The sequence below is a fragment of the Bombus pyrosoma genome, linkage group LG6, assembly GCF_014825855.1.
Source record: "Bombus pyrosoma isolate SC7728 linkage group LG6, ASM1482585v1, whole genome shotgun sequence".
NCBI classification, from domain to species: Eukaryota; Metazoa; Arthropoda; class Insecta; order Hymenoptera; family Apidae; genus Bombus; species Bombus pyrosoma.
Genome location: NC_057775.1, coordinates 8443239 through 8460356, shown reverse-complemented (window position 1 = coordinate 8460356; position 17118 = coordinate 8443239). Strand labels below are relative to the sequence as shown.

Here is a 17118-nt window from a genome sequence, read left to right as displayed (position 1 = left end):
CTCGAGTTTCACGGAATTGATCGGTAGGATGGATCCGTGGCGCCGTGCTGGTTGAGAACCACGTAGACGCAGGCGTCGCGACTATTGAGGTTTTAGGGTGAACCAATTTTAATTAACCTGTCAAATAGACGAGTAAACTCGTCGGTTGAATTACTAATCTCTAGGATATAAGCTATCCAATAAGGAGCCTATAAGTCTATAGTACTTTTTAGTGGAACAGTGGAATTATTATAAAGAATTTTGATTTATTTTATTTTATGAAAAGAACGGAAAACGTTGTGATTTTATTTATAAATTGAAATGTAGCTAATACTAAAGAACTAATCGATTTCTTCATTTTTTCATTTAGAAATTCCCTATTTCGTTAAGGGGCCGTTTCTTATTTTTCGTAAAAATAAATTACTTGCGTATATATATAAAGTTTTAAGATATGGCTAGAAATCTTAAAAAATGGTCCATTTAATATAATGGATCATAATAATAATATGATCAATTCGCGATCAAACTTTCGATGACTGGTTTTACGATTAATTGAAGGTAGTGGAAATTAGCTTTCCAAAAATGAATTTCTTTTGAAGAAGACTATTAAAAGGATAACAGGATTCGTGGCTTTTGTTGAAATTTTATTTATTTTGATAATACTTCTGGATGAGGTGTGGGTGTTTACTGAACGAGTCTTTGTACAAGCTGTTTGATTTATTCGTCTGTGAATAGTATTTTCTTTCTTTATTATTTTTTCTCTGCTTGAACGTTGAACGTTTATTATTAAAGATATAAGGTTTTGTTAAATATTGTGAACATGGTGAATTCGTATTTACTAAAAATATATTACGAATGTGATAGATTGTTTAATAAACAGAAAGTTAAGCTGCGTCTGTTTCTATTCTTTGTCTGTAAATTACACTTTCTTGCCTTTTTATGAGAAATAAAATTCTTGGCTTTAATATAATTACTTTTTACATAGAACCAGAAATTTTTAATAAGCTTCAGAATTTTCACTAGTCCTTATTTCCCCTTGAATATTAATTGCATTCGCTTTCACATAAATATCTTAGCTTTAAGCTAGTAAAGCACCTCAGTATCACCAATTTTTACGCGTAAACGTAGAAAAATATTCTTGAAATATCCAAAATCGATGGTTTTTATTTCCTCTACGCTCAAGAGCCAATGATCCTTGTTTTTTTTCAGACTTACTCCAAAATTCTTAACATAAAACAAATGCTATTGTAAAAAAAAGAAATAAATAAAGAAAATTTCTAATGCAAAATTTTTTTTTTATAATATTAATTATCATCTAGATTTTAAAATTCAGAGTTGTCTGAAAATGCGATAGTGCGAAAATCTGGTTTACTCCAATTTTGTGCCGAACTTCAATGACCTCATTCCTAAAGAGAAGACGCATCACGCAATTCACGTATTCCATTTCGGTTAGACTTAGTACAGCCGTACGTATCATAACAATTTATTGTTAGCGCATGAAACTCGAAATGATATTTCTATCGGAAATTTGTTTAGGCGCGAAATATTTGTCTGTAATGTCCGGCAGCTCGTGCGCATGCTAAAAAGTCAGTAACGGTGTTTATTTTTAATTTTTGTTCTCCACCTTCGACATTCGCTGAATTGCTTTTGGCAGCATTTAGACAATTTGTTTAACTGTCGCATTTCTGTTACGCTCATTCAGGAATTTTTCATACACGAATCTACATGAAATTAATACATCCCGATTGTAACATTTTCAAGTAAAATATGATATTAAGAAGCTACTCATGACACTGCGATATGTATAGCATAATAGCATTTTATCTTAATTGTATTAGATTATATGTATGTATTATCTGATAGTATCTAGTATTACATTAAAAGAGACATTGTGTAAAGTTTATACTTCATTCATAATTACATTTTGCTAAAATATGACAAACGCAAAAATTTTGAAACTGTATATAAAAGTTTGTCTTTCCATAAATGTTAATAAATGTATGCATGTACTGTCTGTGACTGGTTTGAACACTTTGTCTTGGCTTTAGATTCTAGATGTATGTAGAAAAACTGGTTTTTAGTACTTATATGTATATGTATATGTATGCAATTTTGTGTTATTTATAAACAAAATATATCGATGGCAAACATAACCTCAAAGTTGCGGTTTCCAATAGTCCGACAGAATGTTGTTGCAAGTTAAATTCTGATCAATATTACGAAAATGGCAGGTAGTATGAGACAATTAGAAGAAAGACAACTTCTAGTTGAAGTAACACGGATGCAATGGTCTCCAAAAATGGATCTCTTAGCAATCGCAAATGTAAAAGGTTAGATTTTTCATTTAGTAAATAAAAAGTTGAAGTTTTTCAATTGTTTAAATTCCTATAACACTTTATAGTTGATATTAATTATTTATACATAAGTTAATAAAAACATATTATTAATTTTTTAATGAATATTATCAGAGCTTGATTCATCGCAATATCAGTTTTATTTATAATGGTAAGAATTCTTGAATATCATAAATGTAATAAATAATGTTATGTTTATTAAAATGATTTTTATAGGAGAAGTTACATTACATAGATTAACATGGCAAAGAGTATGGTTGTTGAGTCCTCAAGAGGAATCCGATACTATAGCGAATTTAGCATGGAGACCAGATGGAAAACTTCTAGCAATTTGTTATGAAGTCTCTAAATTAGTGTGTCTTGTAGATATTGAAAATAAAAATATTATACATAGAACAAAGTTAATGTTGCACAATGCAATTACATGTATGACATGGTTACCATTAGCAAATTTAGAAAGTGATACTTTATTAAATGGTAGCAAAGCAAATATGCTACCGACTGGAGAATATCTCCCACCTTTACCTAGTTTAAATAGAAGTTTTGGTCAAGAATCAGAACGCAAGGAAGTTTTATCTCAAACTTTAGATATACTTTTCGTAAGTTTAAATATCATACATGTTTTGGAATATTAACATTGTGATCATCTATAGATAATTGTATATGCTATAGCTTGGCTTAGATGATGGAAATGTTGCAATGTATGTATTTGGAATGTTCTATTGCGGTACAATTTCTGTTGGTCATGGTCAAATATTAGAAATTAGTGGTGGATTTGGCAAATCAATGTGGATTACATGGAAGGATAATAGTGGCATCAAAGCAAGTAGATTATGGTGTCCACTGTTGGAACAAAGCACAGCGTTTTTAAAGGTTCTTTGCTTAATATATTTTAAAAGTTTATTTTTAAATAATACTAAATTTCTATAAATTTTTTATCTAAATTTGAGGTAGCACAAGCTCAAGCTAATATCGAATATCTGATGGATTATCTTTCACGTACATTAATGGCAATATCTGAAGCATGGGAGACAATTCTTTTGGAAATGGATGAAAAACTTGCACGATATGCAGAAACAAATCCACCTGGTGGAGTTGCTGCAGACTTTTTAGAACTGTTAATGATTGGTATACCTACCCAAAACTTAGAGAATTTCTTGCTGCGTGATTTGACTGAAAAGGGTTTAAAAAAATTAGGACATAGCATTGAAATGTGTTATAGTAATATACAGGTATGATAGTAATATTTGATGATAATTTCTTTAATTTATCTACATTACAACAATCCATTCCTATTTTGTAGAAACTAGTCTTAAAAAATTTAACTAGCGTTGGGATGGCCCTCGTATACCAATTAGCTGAAATGAGAGGAATGGTCAGATTAGGTGGCTCGTATGAATTACTAGGACTTACTGATGAGACTATTATAACTAATGCTCTTCATGCATCAGAAGCTTTTTTAGCAAAATCTTCTGAAATTCAACAAGTGATAGATCATAGCATGCGTGACTATAAAGCGTTTTTCCGGTACGTTTAAAAATTAAAATTATTATCCAATATTTCTATTATTTCTATTTCTCCTATTTTATATTTTTATTTTAAGGTGGTTATACGTTGCAATTTTAAGGCTGTCAGATGAAAGAATACCATCTGAAGTAAGTCGTGTCAGTCAACAAGAGTTAACATTTATCGCCGAATTTTTACGCGGTTTTGATAAGACTGAACCTGGTGTTGGAGGAAGAAAAGGGGTGAATTTAGAAAAGTTAGGTCAATACTTGCGACGGGAGAATTTACAAACTTGTCTAACTCCTGAAGGAAGCGAATGGGCTACTATGCTCGATGAAAATCATTGTCTTCGTGATCATCCGCTTATTGTGAAACAAGACCTTAATTATTCCTTATTGCAGTCTCATGCGAAATTAATTACTGCTATACATAATGTTTTTCGTGAGTCTTACCAAGGATTAGTTGAACATTTTACCATATCAAATATTGCTTTGTCGCCGTCTATAGGATTTACATCATCGCAAGTTGCAACAAACAATGATAGTTTGCTAGTAGCTACATGTGATGCTGACCATCAGATATTACGACTGTTTAAAGTCGAGTGTTTATGCATAGAACCCATTTCTCTTAGGTTTAAATTAAGTACAATAGATACAGATTATAAATCAGGTTTGCTGTTTTACTATAAATATATGTAATAATTTAATTCTTCAAAGTAACATAACGTTTGTTTTTTACAGAATCTCATTCCAAAACGTACATAGACTGTACTGTAGTTGATCTACAATTTTACTCTAACGAACATCTCAGTTTACTGCTACTTAACAAACATACACATGCATCGTATCTTGTACAATTGCCATTGAATAACGTGCGAATCTTTGAAAATCAAGATAAGAATGCAATTAGTTTAGTAGATCTTTTAGGTAACAGTTGGCCACGACCTTTTCAAGGTATAACTGCTAAAAAGATAGCAGTCAGTGGTGCGCGAAAAGTGGCCGCTGTTTTAAGTGAAAACAATAGGAAAATAAGATTATTAGAAACTGAAGTGGAACCTGAAGAAGAGGAAGAAGAAGAAGATGAAGAAGATGTAACGAATGATAATATGTTGAACACTACTCATGGAACAGCTGCAAATTCTCAAACATATAATTAAACTATTTAATCATTATTTATATACATAAATATATATACAATATGTTTCAAGAGAATTCTCATCTACAAAACATTTATTAAAACTATTTTTTTACTTATGAAATGATTATGTATTTTATGTCTTCATGGCACAATTCCTGAATCAATGTATATGTATATAAATTTGAATATGGTTATGTATGTGTGTGTATATGTCTTTATATAGCATTCACCATGAAACAAAATTTCTTTGAATATATTACAAAATTATTCATTATTTTTGCATTTGATTAAATACTCTTGGGAAATCAATATCAAGGGCTTCATTATCAATACCACCTTCATCAATTGTTGGTATAGACATAGATGGTGGAGGAACAGTATAGATATTTGGCGTATATTTTGCAGGAGAATTTTCTCTTGATTCTTCCAAATCTAAAATAATTCATATTAATTAAACATAAAAATATGATATTTTGTTTTACATATCAATTTATAATATTTACCAAAAAAATTGCGATTGTGTTTCCTTTTTGTTGTGATAATGAAAAGAACAATAGCTATAGCAACAACTATTACCATAACAGCAGCCATACCCCGTAATAAATTTGTCTATAAGAAGGAGAGTATTGAAAACAAATAGGAAATATATATTTATTGAAGATATAGCGTATCTTAACATACCTCAAAATCGTTTTCCCAAAGATCTTCCCAATCTTTCTTAACTATTAATTCAATAGTATTACTAGTGATATTAGAACGATCTGATATACCTTTGGAAAAGCACTTATAGAAACCAGACTCAGCTGTTGATACACCCTAATAAAAGATATAATTTCTTAAGATAAAACACCTAAAAGTTGTAAGAGGAATATTTGCAATAATTACTTACCCTTATAAGAAGTTTTCCTGTTAACACTTCATAATTATACTTGTTTTCATCCATTGAATTTCCAGGCCCAATAATGCGATTATTACTATTAAGCTGCCAAAACATAAAACGATGATGATCATCACTGCTCAAACATGGAAGTTCAGCTATATGACCTGCTGGAACTTTTGTCACTGTAACTTGATCTTCATTAGCTCCACTTTTTGTTAGTGATAATAATAAACATAGAAATATAAAATAAATCACATTCATCTGTAAAATAGAATTGCAATAAAAATAATAAATAAGATTGGATAGAGTATATATCTATTTATTTATATATTAATAAATAATGAGTTCAAATTATAAACTTGAATATATGATAATTTGTAGTATTTAGTATTTTTATATTTAATATTTAGATAGTTTAATTTATAATATTAATCTTAGTTTTTGCAAAATTTATTGTTAATTTTTTAATTATTGTAAACTATGTAGATATTTAATGTAACATAATAGAAACATATCTGGTCATTCTACCTGCTGCATGTTACTTATATCCATCTCAGTAGATCACTATAAAATTGTTGATTTATCCACCTTATGAACTCATAAGTTCTATTCACACAAAAGGAATACTTAGATTAAAAAATTCATAGTAAAAAATGTATGAACACTGTTACAGAACTTGTTCTACTATCAACTAAACTAGCAAAATGTTTTGTATCATTCGTACTGTGTTCTACTAACAATTACATTCCAATTCCACTGATCATTTCCATTGAAAGAATTTCAATGATGTAGGACTTTAAATGTAACAGATGGTTGCTGGAATAATTATCATATGCACAGCAAAAGACATTTGTCAATGAACCATGTTGCATAACAGTAAAGGTAAGTACATAAATTCTTTTTAATGTTTCACTGTTATTTATTTTATATATTAATAAATATGCTAAAAAATATTACAGTCACTTTATTGTTTGTAAGAGATGACAGTCTTATGAACTAATGAGAAAAGCTTCAATAATGGATCTGAGGTAGAGTTACTTATTTATATCTTTGTCCTATTCATCCTTGTGCAATAGAGTATTTATAGTAAACTAGAGTGGCATCTTGTGACTACCATATTATCTAAACATGCACTATATACTTTCTCACTTTTACTATTCAAAAAAGACTGGTATGTAAAATAAAATCTAATGTCAGGAAAGTATTTACACACGTTGTACCTATTAATTAATCATTATATAACATATACATATAAGATACAAATAAATAATAAATTACTACTCTTTTTCAAAATGTTTTTAAATTAAAAAAGTGATCCTCAAATTGCAAAAAATATAACCATTGTTTATAATTGAAGTCAACGTAATTTTGATGGCATTGATAATAATTATATCAATAATAATTATTTAAAGTTAATTTATACAAAATGTATTCATATAAAACATGGTAGATATTACATACATTTATTGTAATATTTCTGAATTGGCTGTGATTTGGTCATTGTTAATATCGATAATGATGCATCAAATTTATAAAGACATCAACTGCCAATGCTGGAAGAAGAATCCAAAATGGTCCCAAAACAAGTTTTGCTGGTAAAAACCAATGTGGTGCTTCTAATTTCAAACATATTAAAATTTGGGCACTTATTTTCATGAGCATAACTGACGTATACCACATCTGAAAATAAAATATTTTCAGTATTCATAAAATATAATAAGTACCCAGTTTCATCACAATACATGTTTATATCAAATTCATAAGCTTAGCTTTTTGTATGAAATATTATATTTTCAAGAATTTCAATATGATGAATGTTACATATAATTTGTCACTCAATATATAATAAATTCAGTTTTCTTTTTAACGAAATTCTTATTAACAGTAGAATGGACAATACATTTTTTATTTATTCATATGATTAAGGGAATAGTATACTACAAATTAAAGTGAAAATTTTTGCAATCTTCTTATTAACAAATTAATTAGTAATATTTACAATTTATATGCAAGTAATAGTCTTTGATAAAAACAACTTACTTCCCGGGGTAAATGATCAATACGTCCATTTTTAAAAAGAGTGATGATATTAATAATAATATTAACTGAAACTATGAGATCAAACAACCACAGTGGAATAAAAACAATAAACCAATTCCATTGTGTCCTCTGATCGAGCCTCAAGACAAGCAGAATCAGAAAAATCAAAAGATTAAACCATGTATATAACGCACGATGTAAAGCTGTCATTGGGATGTATAATTAAATACGTCAAAAATCACGAGACGAAACGTGATCTTGAAACTATACGATTATGTTGCAAATTCGATGATCTGTTTACATCAACGTTTGATATACCACCTAACCTCTATCGCCAACTAACCTATAAGTTGTAACGATTTCTAAGATGTCGCTACTAACATAAATATATTAATATTATTCAAATTTGTATATCGCATTATAAAACGACATAAAAAATATATTACTACAGAGTATGTTATTTCTTTATTATTTTTAATGAAGTAAAGTTGATTATCTTTAATTTCATCACAGTTTTTACATTATATACTGATGTTGTAAATTCGCGAGATCGATTGAGCGATATAAACGGCTAGCCCGGGTAACAAACTCGAGGTCTTATTTTCGTTAAGCAGATATATTTTTGGATTATTTTGAAATAATGACAATGTTTTTACTTTTTCAATTTATTCTGATTTATAACTCTCAATAGACGTAGTATTTATATGGGAACTATATGTACATGAATATAATTTGTTGTTATGTTGTTCTATACTGTATTTGTGTTATATACTTGTTGTATTGTATACATGAGTAATTATATAAAGATACATTTATTCATATACCTATTTATTATAAGATGATATAAGTTTTGATTGCAATAATCTTGAAAAGTTATCATATACATATACTTTGTACTTTTAAAATAATTGTTAAAAGGACATGATATTATAAGCGAAATATCATTCATTTTATAATTTTTTTAACGAGTAACGCCATTATTGTTCAAATTACTCGAAAGTAATATAAAATTAGTTCAGTTATTTTTCAATGTATCTAACTATCTCAAACGCTTTAAAAGATTTTACGCTATAAATAGAATATTTAAGAACATACTATCAGTAAGCAGTGACCTTGAATCAAGATTATTTCATCATTCAGTAAATATGACTGTAGTTGTAAAAATTGTACGATCATCCAGTTGAGCCGATAATTATAATATTGTTCAACGAATTCTTTTAGAATAAGTACTATTTATAGCTTAATTTGCAAACGACATTTACAAATAAACTGAATTGAATGATATAATAGTTATAAGGTGATACGTTCCTTGTGAATATATAATAAATAATATAATTATCGTAATTATGCCGAATGAAGCGAGTCCTGCATCAAATGGATCTAACGTGCGTATATGGCATTCAATAAAATTTTTTATTATTTGTTTATACGTAAACATATAAAACATTTATTTAAATATAATGGTTTCTTTTTAGTTTGAAGTTAATCGAAAATTAAATTTGTTCGTTATTGAATTACGTAATTAAACAGCTATATTTAGACAGATAAAGTGAACGAGTACATAAGTGCTTGCTATTATTTAAATTTTTGATCAGCTAATCAGATTTGTAAATTCGACAATTTGAAGCAATTCAAAACATTGTTAAATTTAAATTAATACAAATCTACTCCTTAGATTCTGATTATTTGTCACTTCAATGAATCTTATGAATATACTTGCATATATGAATATATATCTTTATTAAGCTGTTCGTGATATATGTATACATACATTATTCACTAAGGTTAGTTGATTGATTAAAAAACTTTCCCTTTGATAAAAATGCTTCCATTTGTCTAATATTATTATATTAATACTGCTATTATATTTACATATATATGTATATGAAATTATGTAGAAAAATTGTAGTGTTATGTTATATATTTTATAACAATTATGAAACAATCCTCTTTTGATGCGTTACCCAATATTTAACAATATACAACATATTATAATATATAAAGCCACATTTACTCTACGTTTGTAATACCTTCGGTAATATAGCTATAAATATACTGGAATAGTAGAACTGTTCTTAGATCGAGGGAAGTAAGATCTATTTTAAAGGGTTGCGTCCTGTGGCTGACCCCATGTAGAAGCCGGCAATTTCTCGAAGTGTGTGCATGAAAAACTTTGAAAACCGGTAACAAACTGTAGACATTTCCGTACTTTTTCTCAATAAGTGGGCTGTCAAAGCATTAGCACTTGTGAATCTTACGGATTCTTTTTTTGTTTATCCTTTCTATCTCCTCTTGTGATTACAACCTTAGCCTCATTTTCAACATTTTTTTTTACTGAGATTCTAACCACGTGTGATTTAATTTACGATGTCAAACTTACGATCACTGGTAAGTAGTTTGAATAAAAAATATAAGTTCTCTGAAACCGTATTATTTTTATTAATCGAAAATTTCGAAAAAAATTAATAAACCGTAATGCATGTAACTGGTTGGCATTGTGTTTTTGTATAACTCAAGCAATCAATTTCTCGTATATTAGTTTATTATTGTTTTATTATAGGTAATAGGTTTGTCCATTTCTATAAATGGATAAAAAGTGTAATTTAATTGTAAAAGAAATTTCAAGAATGTATGTGTGATGACATGTTATGTACTTCAGTAAATTAAATTGTTTAAAAGCTGAAGATTCTAAGTATTTATTGTTGTAAGAAAAATCTATAAAGTTTATGATTTAATGTATTTCTATATATGCAATGACATTCAATAGATTGTCACGTCAAAACTCAATACTCAAAAGTATTCTCATCTACATAGCGATAATATCTTTTGAATTGGTATCGCATTTTTCAAATTAGTTTTGTGTATTAAAAATCAGTACTTAAGTATTACACATAACTCTTCAGTAATCTTCAAAATGCTTGCAAATTTTATCAAAATTTTAAATACAATGAATATGTTCATTTTATAAACTTTATTTTCAAATTTGTAATTTCTATATTTTCCTTTTTTTGTTTTAGTTTGTATCAGTATTGGCTGCTGTAGGAACCATAGCTGTAATAGGATTAGCAGTGAAATTTTACAACAGTTGGAGAAGTGATAAGAAAAAGAAATCTCCAATTTTATTGGTTGAACCAGTTGTTAAATATAGTTTACCATTAATAAAAAAAGACATATTAAGTCATGATACAAGAAAATTCAGATTTGCATTGCCAACTTCCGATCATGTATTAGGATTACCAATCGGTCAACATGTTCATTTAACAGTGAAGATTGGGGATGAAGTCGTTATACGCTCTTATACACCTGTATCAAGTGATGATGACCATGGTTACGTAGATCTTGTTATTAAGGTAAATAATAAAATGAATAAAATATGATCTATGCAGTTTAATATGAGAGTCATGAATAAAATTATATATTTAGGTATATTTTAAAAATGTACATCCAAAATTCCCTGAAGGAGGAAAACTGTCCCAATACTTAGAAAATTTAAAAATTGGGGAGACAGTTGATTTTAGAGGACCTTCTGGTCGGCTTGTTTATAAAGGCCATGGAAAATTTTCTATAAAAATTTTGAGAAAAGATCCACCTGTGGAATATAATGTTAAAAAGGTACATGTATTTAATTTATGCAATTATATTTTCTGCTTGTAAACTTTAAGAAATAAATGAATTTGTATGTTGTTGCAGATTGTAATGTTAGCTGGTGGAACAGGAATCACACCAATGCTACAATTAATTCGTGCTATAATAAAGGATTCTACAGATGAAACTCAAGCTTCGCTACTTTTTGCCAATCAAACAGAAAAAGATATATTACTTCGAGACGAATTAGATGATATTGCAAAGAATCATCCTAACAAATTGAAACTCTGGTATACAATAGATACTAGTAGTGAAAATTGGCCATACAGTACTGGATTTATAAATGCGGATATGATCAAGGATCATCTATTCCCTCCATCACCTGATACAATAGTACTTATGTGTGGTCCACCTCCAATGATTAATTTTGCTTGTAATCCTAACCTTGATAAACTCGGTTATGATCCAAAGTTACGATTTGCATACTGAAGCAACAAATTATTTTTGTCACATTTAAATGTAGAATACATTTGGCTTGTTAGTTACTTTGGCTAAAAAATTGGCTTATAATTTTAAATTCACTTAAGTTCATAAATTTAAATTCATATTCATAAACATATCTCATCTTTTAGTATATACCGTATATTGGTTAATGCAAACGAATACAATATCAGTTCAAAATTTAAAAATACGAGTCAGGTTGACTTGATGTACATAATAGTATTTGTTACAGTTGTACGAATTCATTATATTTTTAACTGCATTTTTGTTCAGACAATTGCATTTTTGTTATAAATGACATTTATAATAATTTTTTATTCAAATTTATAATTTTGTATAGATGTTGCCAATGCAAAGCTTTAGTAAAGAAAATATACAATTTTAGGGTATTAAGCATTTATTGATGTTAAACCTATTGTATTGTTATAAAAAATGATGATCGCAAAATATCCGATTTTTTTATAAACCCTTCTCTTACTTCTGTTTCGAACAGTGATGTAAAATTTATAACGTAAAATAGTATTACATACTATAGCATTAAAGAAGTATGTTGGTATTAATTAGTGTCAATGTTTATTAACAAAAGGGACGAAGCTGAATTGTTTATTATTTAATTATAATTCGTGTTACGAAAAAAAGCAGTGCAGATAAAGCAGTGAACGAACATCTGTGTAATTAACAACGTCCGTGATCCTTGACGCGCTTTCTGGGTGCAGCCCGTAAGATATCATCCACACGTAAAATCATTTCGGCTGCTTCTGCTGCACTAACTAAAACTTGCCTCTTCACAGCCCAAGATTCAGTTATTCCTAATCGTTTCATACAGCCTACTTTTCCTTGCTCCATATCTATTAATGACAGATAAATCAAAATAATTAATAATCTATTATTGCTATTCATAACAATAACAACTGTAAATTATATTTATTATTTTAAAATAAACATACCGAGGCCCATGGTATTTGCGCCAGAATTATGTGCAGCTCTCAATTCGCTAACTAGTTGAGCTGAATCGTAACCAGCATTATCGGCAATAACAGTGGGTAATTGTTGCAATGCACGAGCAAAAGATTCCATTGCAACTGCTTCTTTTCCAGGAGTAGAAGCAGCTGCGTTCATTACGGCACAAGCCATTATCATCTCACTACATCCTCCCCCATAAACAATTCTCGATTCACGTACAGTAGCTGATAATACGCAAAGCGCATCATGCAAAGATCTCTCAGCTTCATCAAGAATTTGCTGGGTAGCACCTCTGATAATTACTGTACAAGCTTCTCCTAAAGGAACTCCAGAAAATCGTAATAAAGTGTCTTCACCCAACATTATCTAAAAAAATTAATGTATCTTTAAAAGTGCTAATTCACTAATCATAATTCCAATTTATTCAAGCATACCTGTTCAATGAGATCACATTTGCCAAGTTTCACCATATCAGGATGATCAAAGGTACTGACAATTTCCCCACCAGTAACAAGAGCAAGCCGTTCAATACCATCAAAGTCAGCATGCTCGATAGCCATAATATTAGCGTCAGCGAATAATTGTTCTGGGTAATTATAAATCAACTGTCTATTAACAAAAACGTTGCAGCCATGTTTTATGATCTTCTCAACTTTGTCCTAAATTGTAAACACGCGATTATAAGTAATTAAATATAGCTCTTTTTGTTAATTGCAATATAATTACACTTTATAGTTACCTTCATTTTTTCCTTCTCTGCTCCTTCTAATTCTGCAATTTTTGCCATTGAGTCAACTCTAACTCTAGAACCAAATACCTGTAAACCAGTATATACATGAATATCGCTGAATTACTATAGAACTTATACAACTATTATAAATTCATATATTTGATCTTTACCTTGATTTTATCTGTATCCATAGGAGTGTTCGCTATAAGTATACGTGCATCAGTTATTCTCTGTGGCTGATGTACACCAGGTTTTTTGTCTAGTAAGAATCCCTCATCAAGGAAGGAATCACCTAAAGTTCCTCCACGCTTCTTAATTATTTGAATAGCTGATAAATTGCCAGATCCTTTAAGACGCAACACAGCATTTACTGCAAGCTTGCTGAAGTGTTCCTTATGTTGGGACAGAATTTTCGAACTCAGAGTTGTACGGGCAATATTTAACAAATCTTCGCGAAAACGTTCAGGATCTGCAGAATTATCAGCTGCAGCAATTTTCAAAGCTTCTCTTGCTACATTAGTTGCACATCTCCAGCCAGAAATTATGGTTTGTGGATGAATTTTTTGATCTATTAATTTCTCTGCTTCTCTTAATAATTCAGCAGCTGAAATATGAAATGATTATTTTAAACACTGCATATTAAGTACAAATAATACTAAAATTTTATATTGATTTTATACATTGTTTTTAATATAAAAGAATTCTCTTAAGTTATATATTAATGATATTAAAGAAATTAAAATAATTATACCAACCAAGGACAGTTACAGAAGTGGTACCATCACCAACTTCATCGTCTTGAACACGCGACATATCTACTAAGATTTTAGCAGCGGGATTATCCACACCAACATTTTTGAGAATAGTTGCACCATCATTGGTAACTTGAACTTGTCCCGCAGATCGGCCATGAGCCACCAATATCTTATCCATACCTTTAGGTCCAAGTGTAGACTTTACTAAATCACCAATGGCTATTGCTCCTACGAACAAACTTAGCCTGGCAATTTCTGCTTTCTCTTCTTCTGCTTCATTTTTTAGGATCCTGACAGGATTTAAGGAAACCTGCAAATGGCCATTTAAATTTTTAGAATTATTTTTATTACTAATATTAACAAACATTTTCCATATATTTTAATTTATTTATGTCATATAAGTTGCCACGTTCTAATTATATTCTTCGCATCTTTATGATATTTTTTGCATTAATTTATTATCTAATAATGCAAAGTATTATTTATTCAATCAGTTAAAAGTATAATAAACTATAAAAAGTTTGTAAGTTACAATTGTTTTATAAATTGTATTATAATATCTTTAAGAAATAATTTTTTTTAGTTTATAATTAAAAAAATCTATTGATACACGTGCGCCATTTGTCATATTTCTATACGAAACCGGGTAATGAAAGTTGACTCATTAAAATTTCGATTTCTGACGATATTTCAATAATATTACTTTACGATATACTAAAGGAAGATGAAAATCAATTAATTACCATTTTGAATTACTGCTAAAGCAATGGGACACAATTTATAATCGAATAAAGTGTGTTCAACGCCACAGCAAAGCACAATTACAAGAAATTGTCTATCGATAGGTGGAGTTAGTGGCACCTCAGCTTGAAACTCCAATGATATATTTTCTTCCTGTATTCCATTCTAGCGTTTCTTTGATTGGTTAACATAAAAGACTTAGATTATTTTTCACCAATAAATAATAAGATAAAGTGCTTGGAGAACGGAAGGTACCTTTCACCATTGAATTTTAGTAAAAAACATCAAGAATCTTCTGATATAATATTCATATGTAGATGGCGCGCCATGCTGGTATGACCGATACGATTCTAAATTTAATTCCTTTTAAGGCTTGTCAAAGGTATAAATTGACACATCATACGCTGACTTAAATGTTTTATCAATAATACGTATAATATTACTTACATCTAATTATATTGTGTTTTTAAATAGAGATATAACTATTGAAAGTATATTAAATTATATTTAGATTTATTTGTAACGTAAAAAAGGAATTCTTACAGATTGAACAATCTCTTTTAGGAATTAATAGATAGAATTTTATATCATAAAATATTAACATTTTATGTAAAGAATAGTATTTTCCTATATCTGAATACATGTGCATATATATTATTAAAACTCTATAATTTCGTAAAAAAATTATGAAATTATATACGATTTTTATATTTATACATAAACAAAAATTCTCTATTTGCAGGAGTATTTGGTATGTACGACATATAATAAGATCGCAAAATCCATCATAAGCTTGGTAAAAAATCGATTGTATCCCTACAGTTGCAGTTATCGGAACACATGATACGATAAAAGTTTCTGAGTCTTTTATCAGAAATTTAAATTCCACTAACCAATTTGGATAAACACGTGCTCGGTAGCGCGCGCGCGCGCACGTTTAAATAACGGTCTATACCCAGCTGTCCCCTATTTCATACGGATCTCCACGCACAATAGGGGTCCTGTAGACCTTTTGATGCTTTTATGGGACGCATAGCTGCAAACGTTCCTGCGCATATGTATTTGACGTTCCGAGACAATGCCATAGGACAACGGTCGTTACAGAATAAAGGCATTCTGGACTATCGTTAATCAAGAAGTATACCGTATTGATTATCGCTCTTTCAATGTTTCTGAAAACATGTATTTACTCCCTTATCATTTTTCTTTCAATAACATACTACGAAGATGCGCGCGCAATAACAGGTTTTCTGCGCGAAATTAGCCTTGGCATTTTAGTAAAGCTAATGTCTTCGCGTTTCAATCATTTTATTCACATTAATGCATGTACACACATAACACGCGTGTATATACGAGTAATATACGGGTGCTGCATATGCAAATTAATGATTGAAGACGCGCTTTCTTTTGCTCGATGTAGTCATATAATCTCACTTTCCACGAATCGTCGAAGAAACTCTTTGTAAGATACAGTCACCATTGGTAAAAGTATATATAATTTCATAATCGATTCTACGATTTAATTAACGGTTTTAAGAGATCTTTTTTGTGATGTAATGCTACGAGGAACTAATTATGTATTACGTTCGGGAGCATCCTACATCCAAAGATTTTACGTTCGAAGGAATCCATTATTAATAAAATTCCAACGTGTGAAGTCATCGATCCACGAAATGATCGTTAAAAGGAAGAATAAAACTTGCTAGGCTATGCGTCATAGTCTCTGTTCCAGCAATTTAAATCGTAATTAGAATCTATGGTCCATCGACATGATTTAAATATCCTTTGTTAAACACGTAAAGTACTTAAAATTTAACAATGCTAGATTATGTAATTGTGTATATTGTAATAAGTGGTATATATGCACACACATATATATACACATACATACAAGATATGAATTATAAAACTAATATTTCATAAATTTTTAGCACGTTCTAATGTATC

At 29.4% G+C, this 17118-nt stretch overlaps 5 protein-coding genes across 9 annotated transcripts; 2 read left to right on the top strand and 3 right to left on the bottom strand.

Moving 5' to 3' along the window:
• Window positions 1-1416: 1416 nt before the first annotated feature.
• LOC122568736 (anaphase-promoting complex subunit 4) lies at window positions 1417-5050 on the top strand. Of its 2 annotated transcripts, XM_043728834.1 has the most exons (8): window positions 1421-2309; window positions 2448-2484; window positions 2550-2932; window positions 3006-3206; window positions 3284-3565; window positions 3637-3860; window positions 3937-4508; window positions 4580-5050. In XM_043728834.1, exons 3-8 carry the CDS (start codon window positions 2738-2740, stop codon window positions 4993-4995), a joined length of 1890 nt encoding a protein of 629 aa, XP_043584769.1. In that variant the 5' UTR covers window positions 1421-2309; window positions 2448-2484; window positions 2550-2737; the 3' UTR covers window positions 4996-5050. The 2 variants fall into 2 exon arrangements, with proteins under 2 accessions (XP_043584767.1, XP_043584769.1); XM_043728832.1 differs by lacking the exon at window positions 2448-2484 and having other exon boundaries at window positions 1417-2309.
• LOC122568741 lies at window positions 4987-6842 on the bottom strand. Of its 2 annotated transcripts, XM_043728846.1 has the most exons (6): window positions 6595-6842; window positions 6385-6462; window positions 5866-6117; window positions 5658-5792; window positions 5480-5585; window positions 4987-5408 (listed from the first exon to the last, which is right to left on the bottom strand). In XM_043728846.1, exons 2-6 carry the CDS (start codon window positions 6406-6408, stop codon window positions 5248-5250), a joined length of 678 nt encoding a protein of 225 aa, XP_043584781.1. In that variant the 5' UTR covers window positions 6409-6462; window positions 6595-6842; the 3' UTR covers window positions 4987-5247. The 2 variants fall into 2 exon arrangements, with proteins under 2 accessions (XP_043584781.1, XP_043584780.1); XM_043728845.1 differs by having other exon boundaries at window positions 6385-6841.
• Window positions 6755-8233, bottom strand: LOC122568744 (transmembrane protein 60). Of its 2 annotated transcripts, none has more exons than XM_043728849.1 (3): window positions 7897-8233; window positions 7318-7536; window positions 6755-7076 (listed from the first exon to the last, which is right to left on the bottom strand). In XM_043728849.1, the coding sequence occupies exons 1-2, from the start codon at window positions 8104-8106 to the stop codon at window positions 7360-7362; spliced, it is 387 nt and encodes a 128-aa protein (XP_043584784.1). In that variant the 5' UTR covers window positions 8107-8233; the 3' UTR covers window positions 6755-7076; window positions 7318-7359. The 2 variants fall into 2 exon arrangements, with proteins under 2 accessions (XP_043584784.1, XP_043584785.1); XM_043728850.1 differs by having other exon boundaries at window positions 6755-7024.
• A 532-nt stretch (window positions 8234-8765) lies between these two features.
• On the top strand, window positions 8766-12429 carry LOC122568740 (NADH-cytochrome b5 reductase 3). Of its 2 annotated transcripts, none has more exons than XM_043728843.1 (4): window positions 8766-9281; window positions 10914-11246; window positions 11320-11508; window positions 11587-12429. In XM_043728843.1, the coding sequence occupies exons 1-4, from the start codon at window positions 9243-9245 to the stop codon at window positions 11968-11970; spliced, it is 945 nt and encodes a 314-aa protein (XP_043584778.1). In that variant the 5' UTR covers window positions 8766-9242; the 3' UTR covers window positions 11971-12429. The 2 variants fall into 2 exon arrangements, with proteins under 2 accessions (XP_043584778.1, XP_043584779.1); XM_043728844.1 differs by lacking the exon at window positions 8766-9281 and adding an exon at window positions 10092-10284.
• LOC122568738 (T-complex protein 1 subunit beta) lies at window positions 12362-15328 on the bottom strand. Its single transcript, XM_043728842.1, has 7 exons — window positions 15174-15328; window positions 14431-14740; window positions 13846-14279; window positions 13685-13762; window positions 13380-13604; window positions 12930-13311; window positions 12362-12830 (listed from the first exon to the last, which is right to left on the bottom strand). The coding sequence occupies exons 1-7, from the start codon at window positions 15174-15176 to the stop codon at window positions 12658-12660; spliced, it is 1605 nt and encodes a 534-aa protein (XP_043584777.1). The 5' UTR covers window positions 15177-15328; the 3' UTR covers window positions 12362-12657.
• Between the last annotated feature and the right edge of the window lie 1790 nt (window positions 15329-17118).

Bases quoted from the DNA above. Each gene is read 5' to 3' on its own strand.
- LOC122568744 (XM_043728849.1), bottom strand. From the start codon at position 8,106: ATGACAGCTTTACATCGTGCGTTATATACATGGTTTAATCTTTTGATT. The intron at 7,537-7,896 runs GTAAGTTGTTTT...TTTTATTTTCAG, and splicing joins TTGATCATTTACCCCGGGAA to ATGTGGTATACGTCAGTTAT.
- LOC122568741 (XM_043728846.1), bottom strand. From the start codon at position 6,408: ATGGATATAAGTAACATGCAGCAG. The intron at 6,118-6,384 runs GTAGAATGACCA...TCTATTTTACAG, and splicing joins ATATAAGTAACATGCAGCAG to ATGAATGTGATTTATTTTAT. The intron at 5,409-5,479 runs GTAAATATTATA...GAATTATTTTAG, and splicing joins ACACAATCGCAATTTTTTTG to ATTTGGAAGAATCAAGAGAA.
- LOC122568740 (XM_043728843.1), top strand. From the start codon at position 9,243: ATGCCGAATGAAGCGAGTCCTGCATCAAATGGATCTAAC. The intron at 9,282-10,913 runs GTGCGTATATGG...TTTTTGTTTTAG, and splicing joins CTGCATCAAATGGATCTAAC to TTTGTATCAGTATTGGCTGC. The intron at 11,247-11,319 runs GTAAATAATAAA...TTATATATTTAG, and splicing joins ACGTAGATCTTGTTATTAAG to GTATATTTTAAAAATGTACA.
- LOC122568736 (XM_043728832.1), top strand. From the start codon at position 2,204: ATGGCAGGTAGTATGAGACAATTAGAAGAAAGACAACTTCTAGTTGAA. The intron at 3,566-3,636 runs GTATGATAGTAA...CCTATTTTGTAG, and splicing joins TGTGTTATAGTAATATACAG to AAACTAGTCTTAAAAAATTT. The intron at 3,861-3,936 runs GTACGTTTAAAA...TTTTATTTTAAG, and splicing joins GACTATAAAGCGTTTTTCCG to GTGGTTATACGTTGCAATTT.
- LOC122568738 (XM_043728842.1), bottom strand. The intron at 14,280-14,430 runs GTTGGTATAATT...TTCATATTTCAG, and splicing joins CACTTCTGTAACTGTCCTTG to CTGCTGAATTATTAAGAGAA. The intron at 13,763-13,845 runs GTAAAGATCAAA...ACTGGTTTACAG, and splicing joins TGGATACAGATAAAATCAAG to GTATTTGGTTCTAGAGTTAG.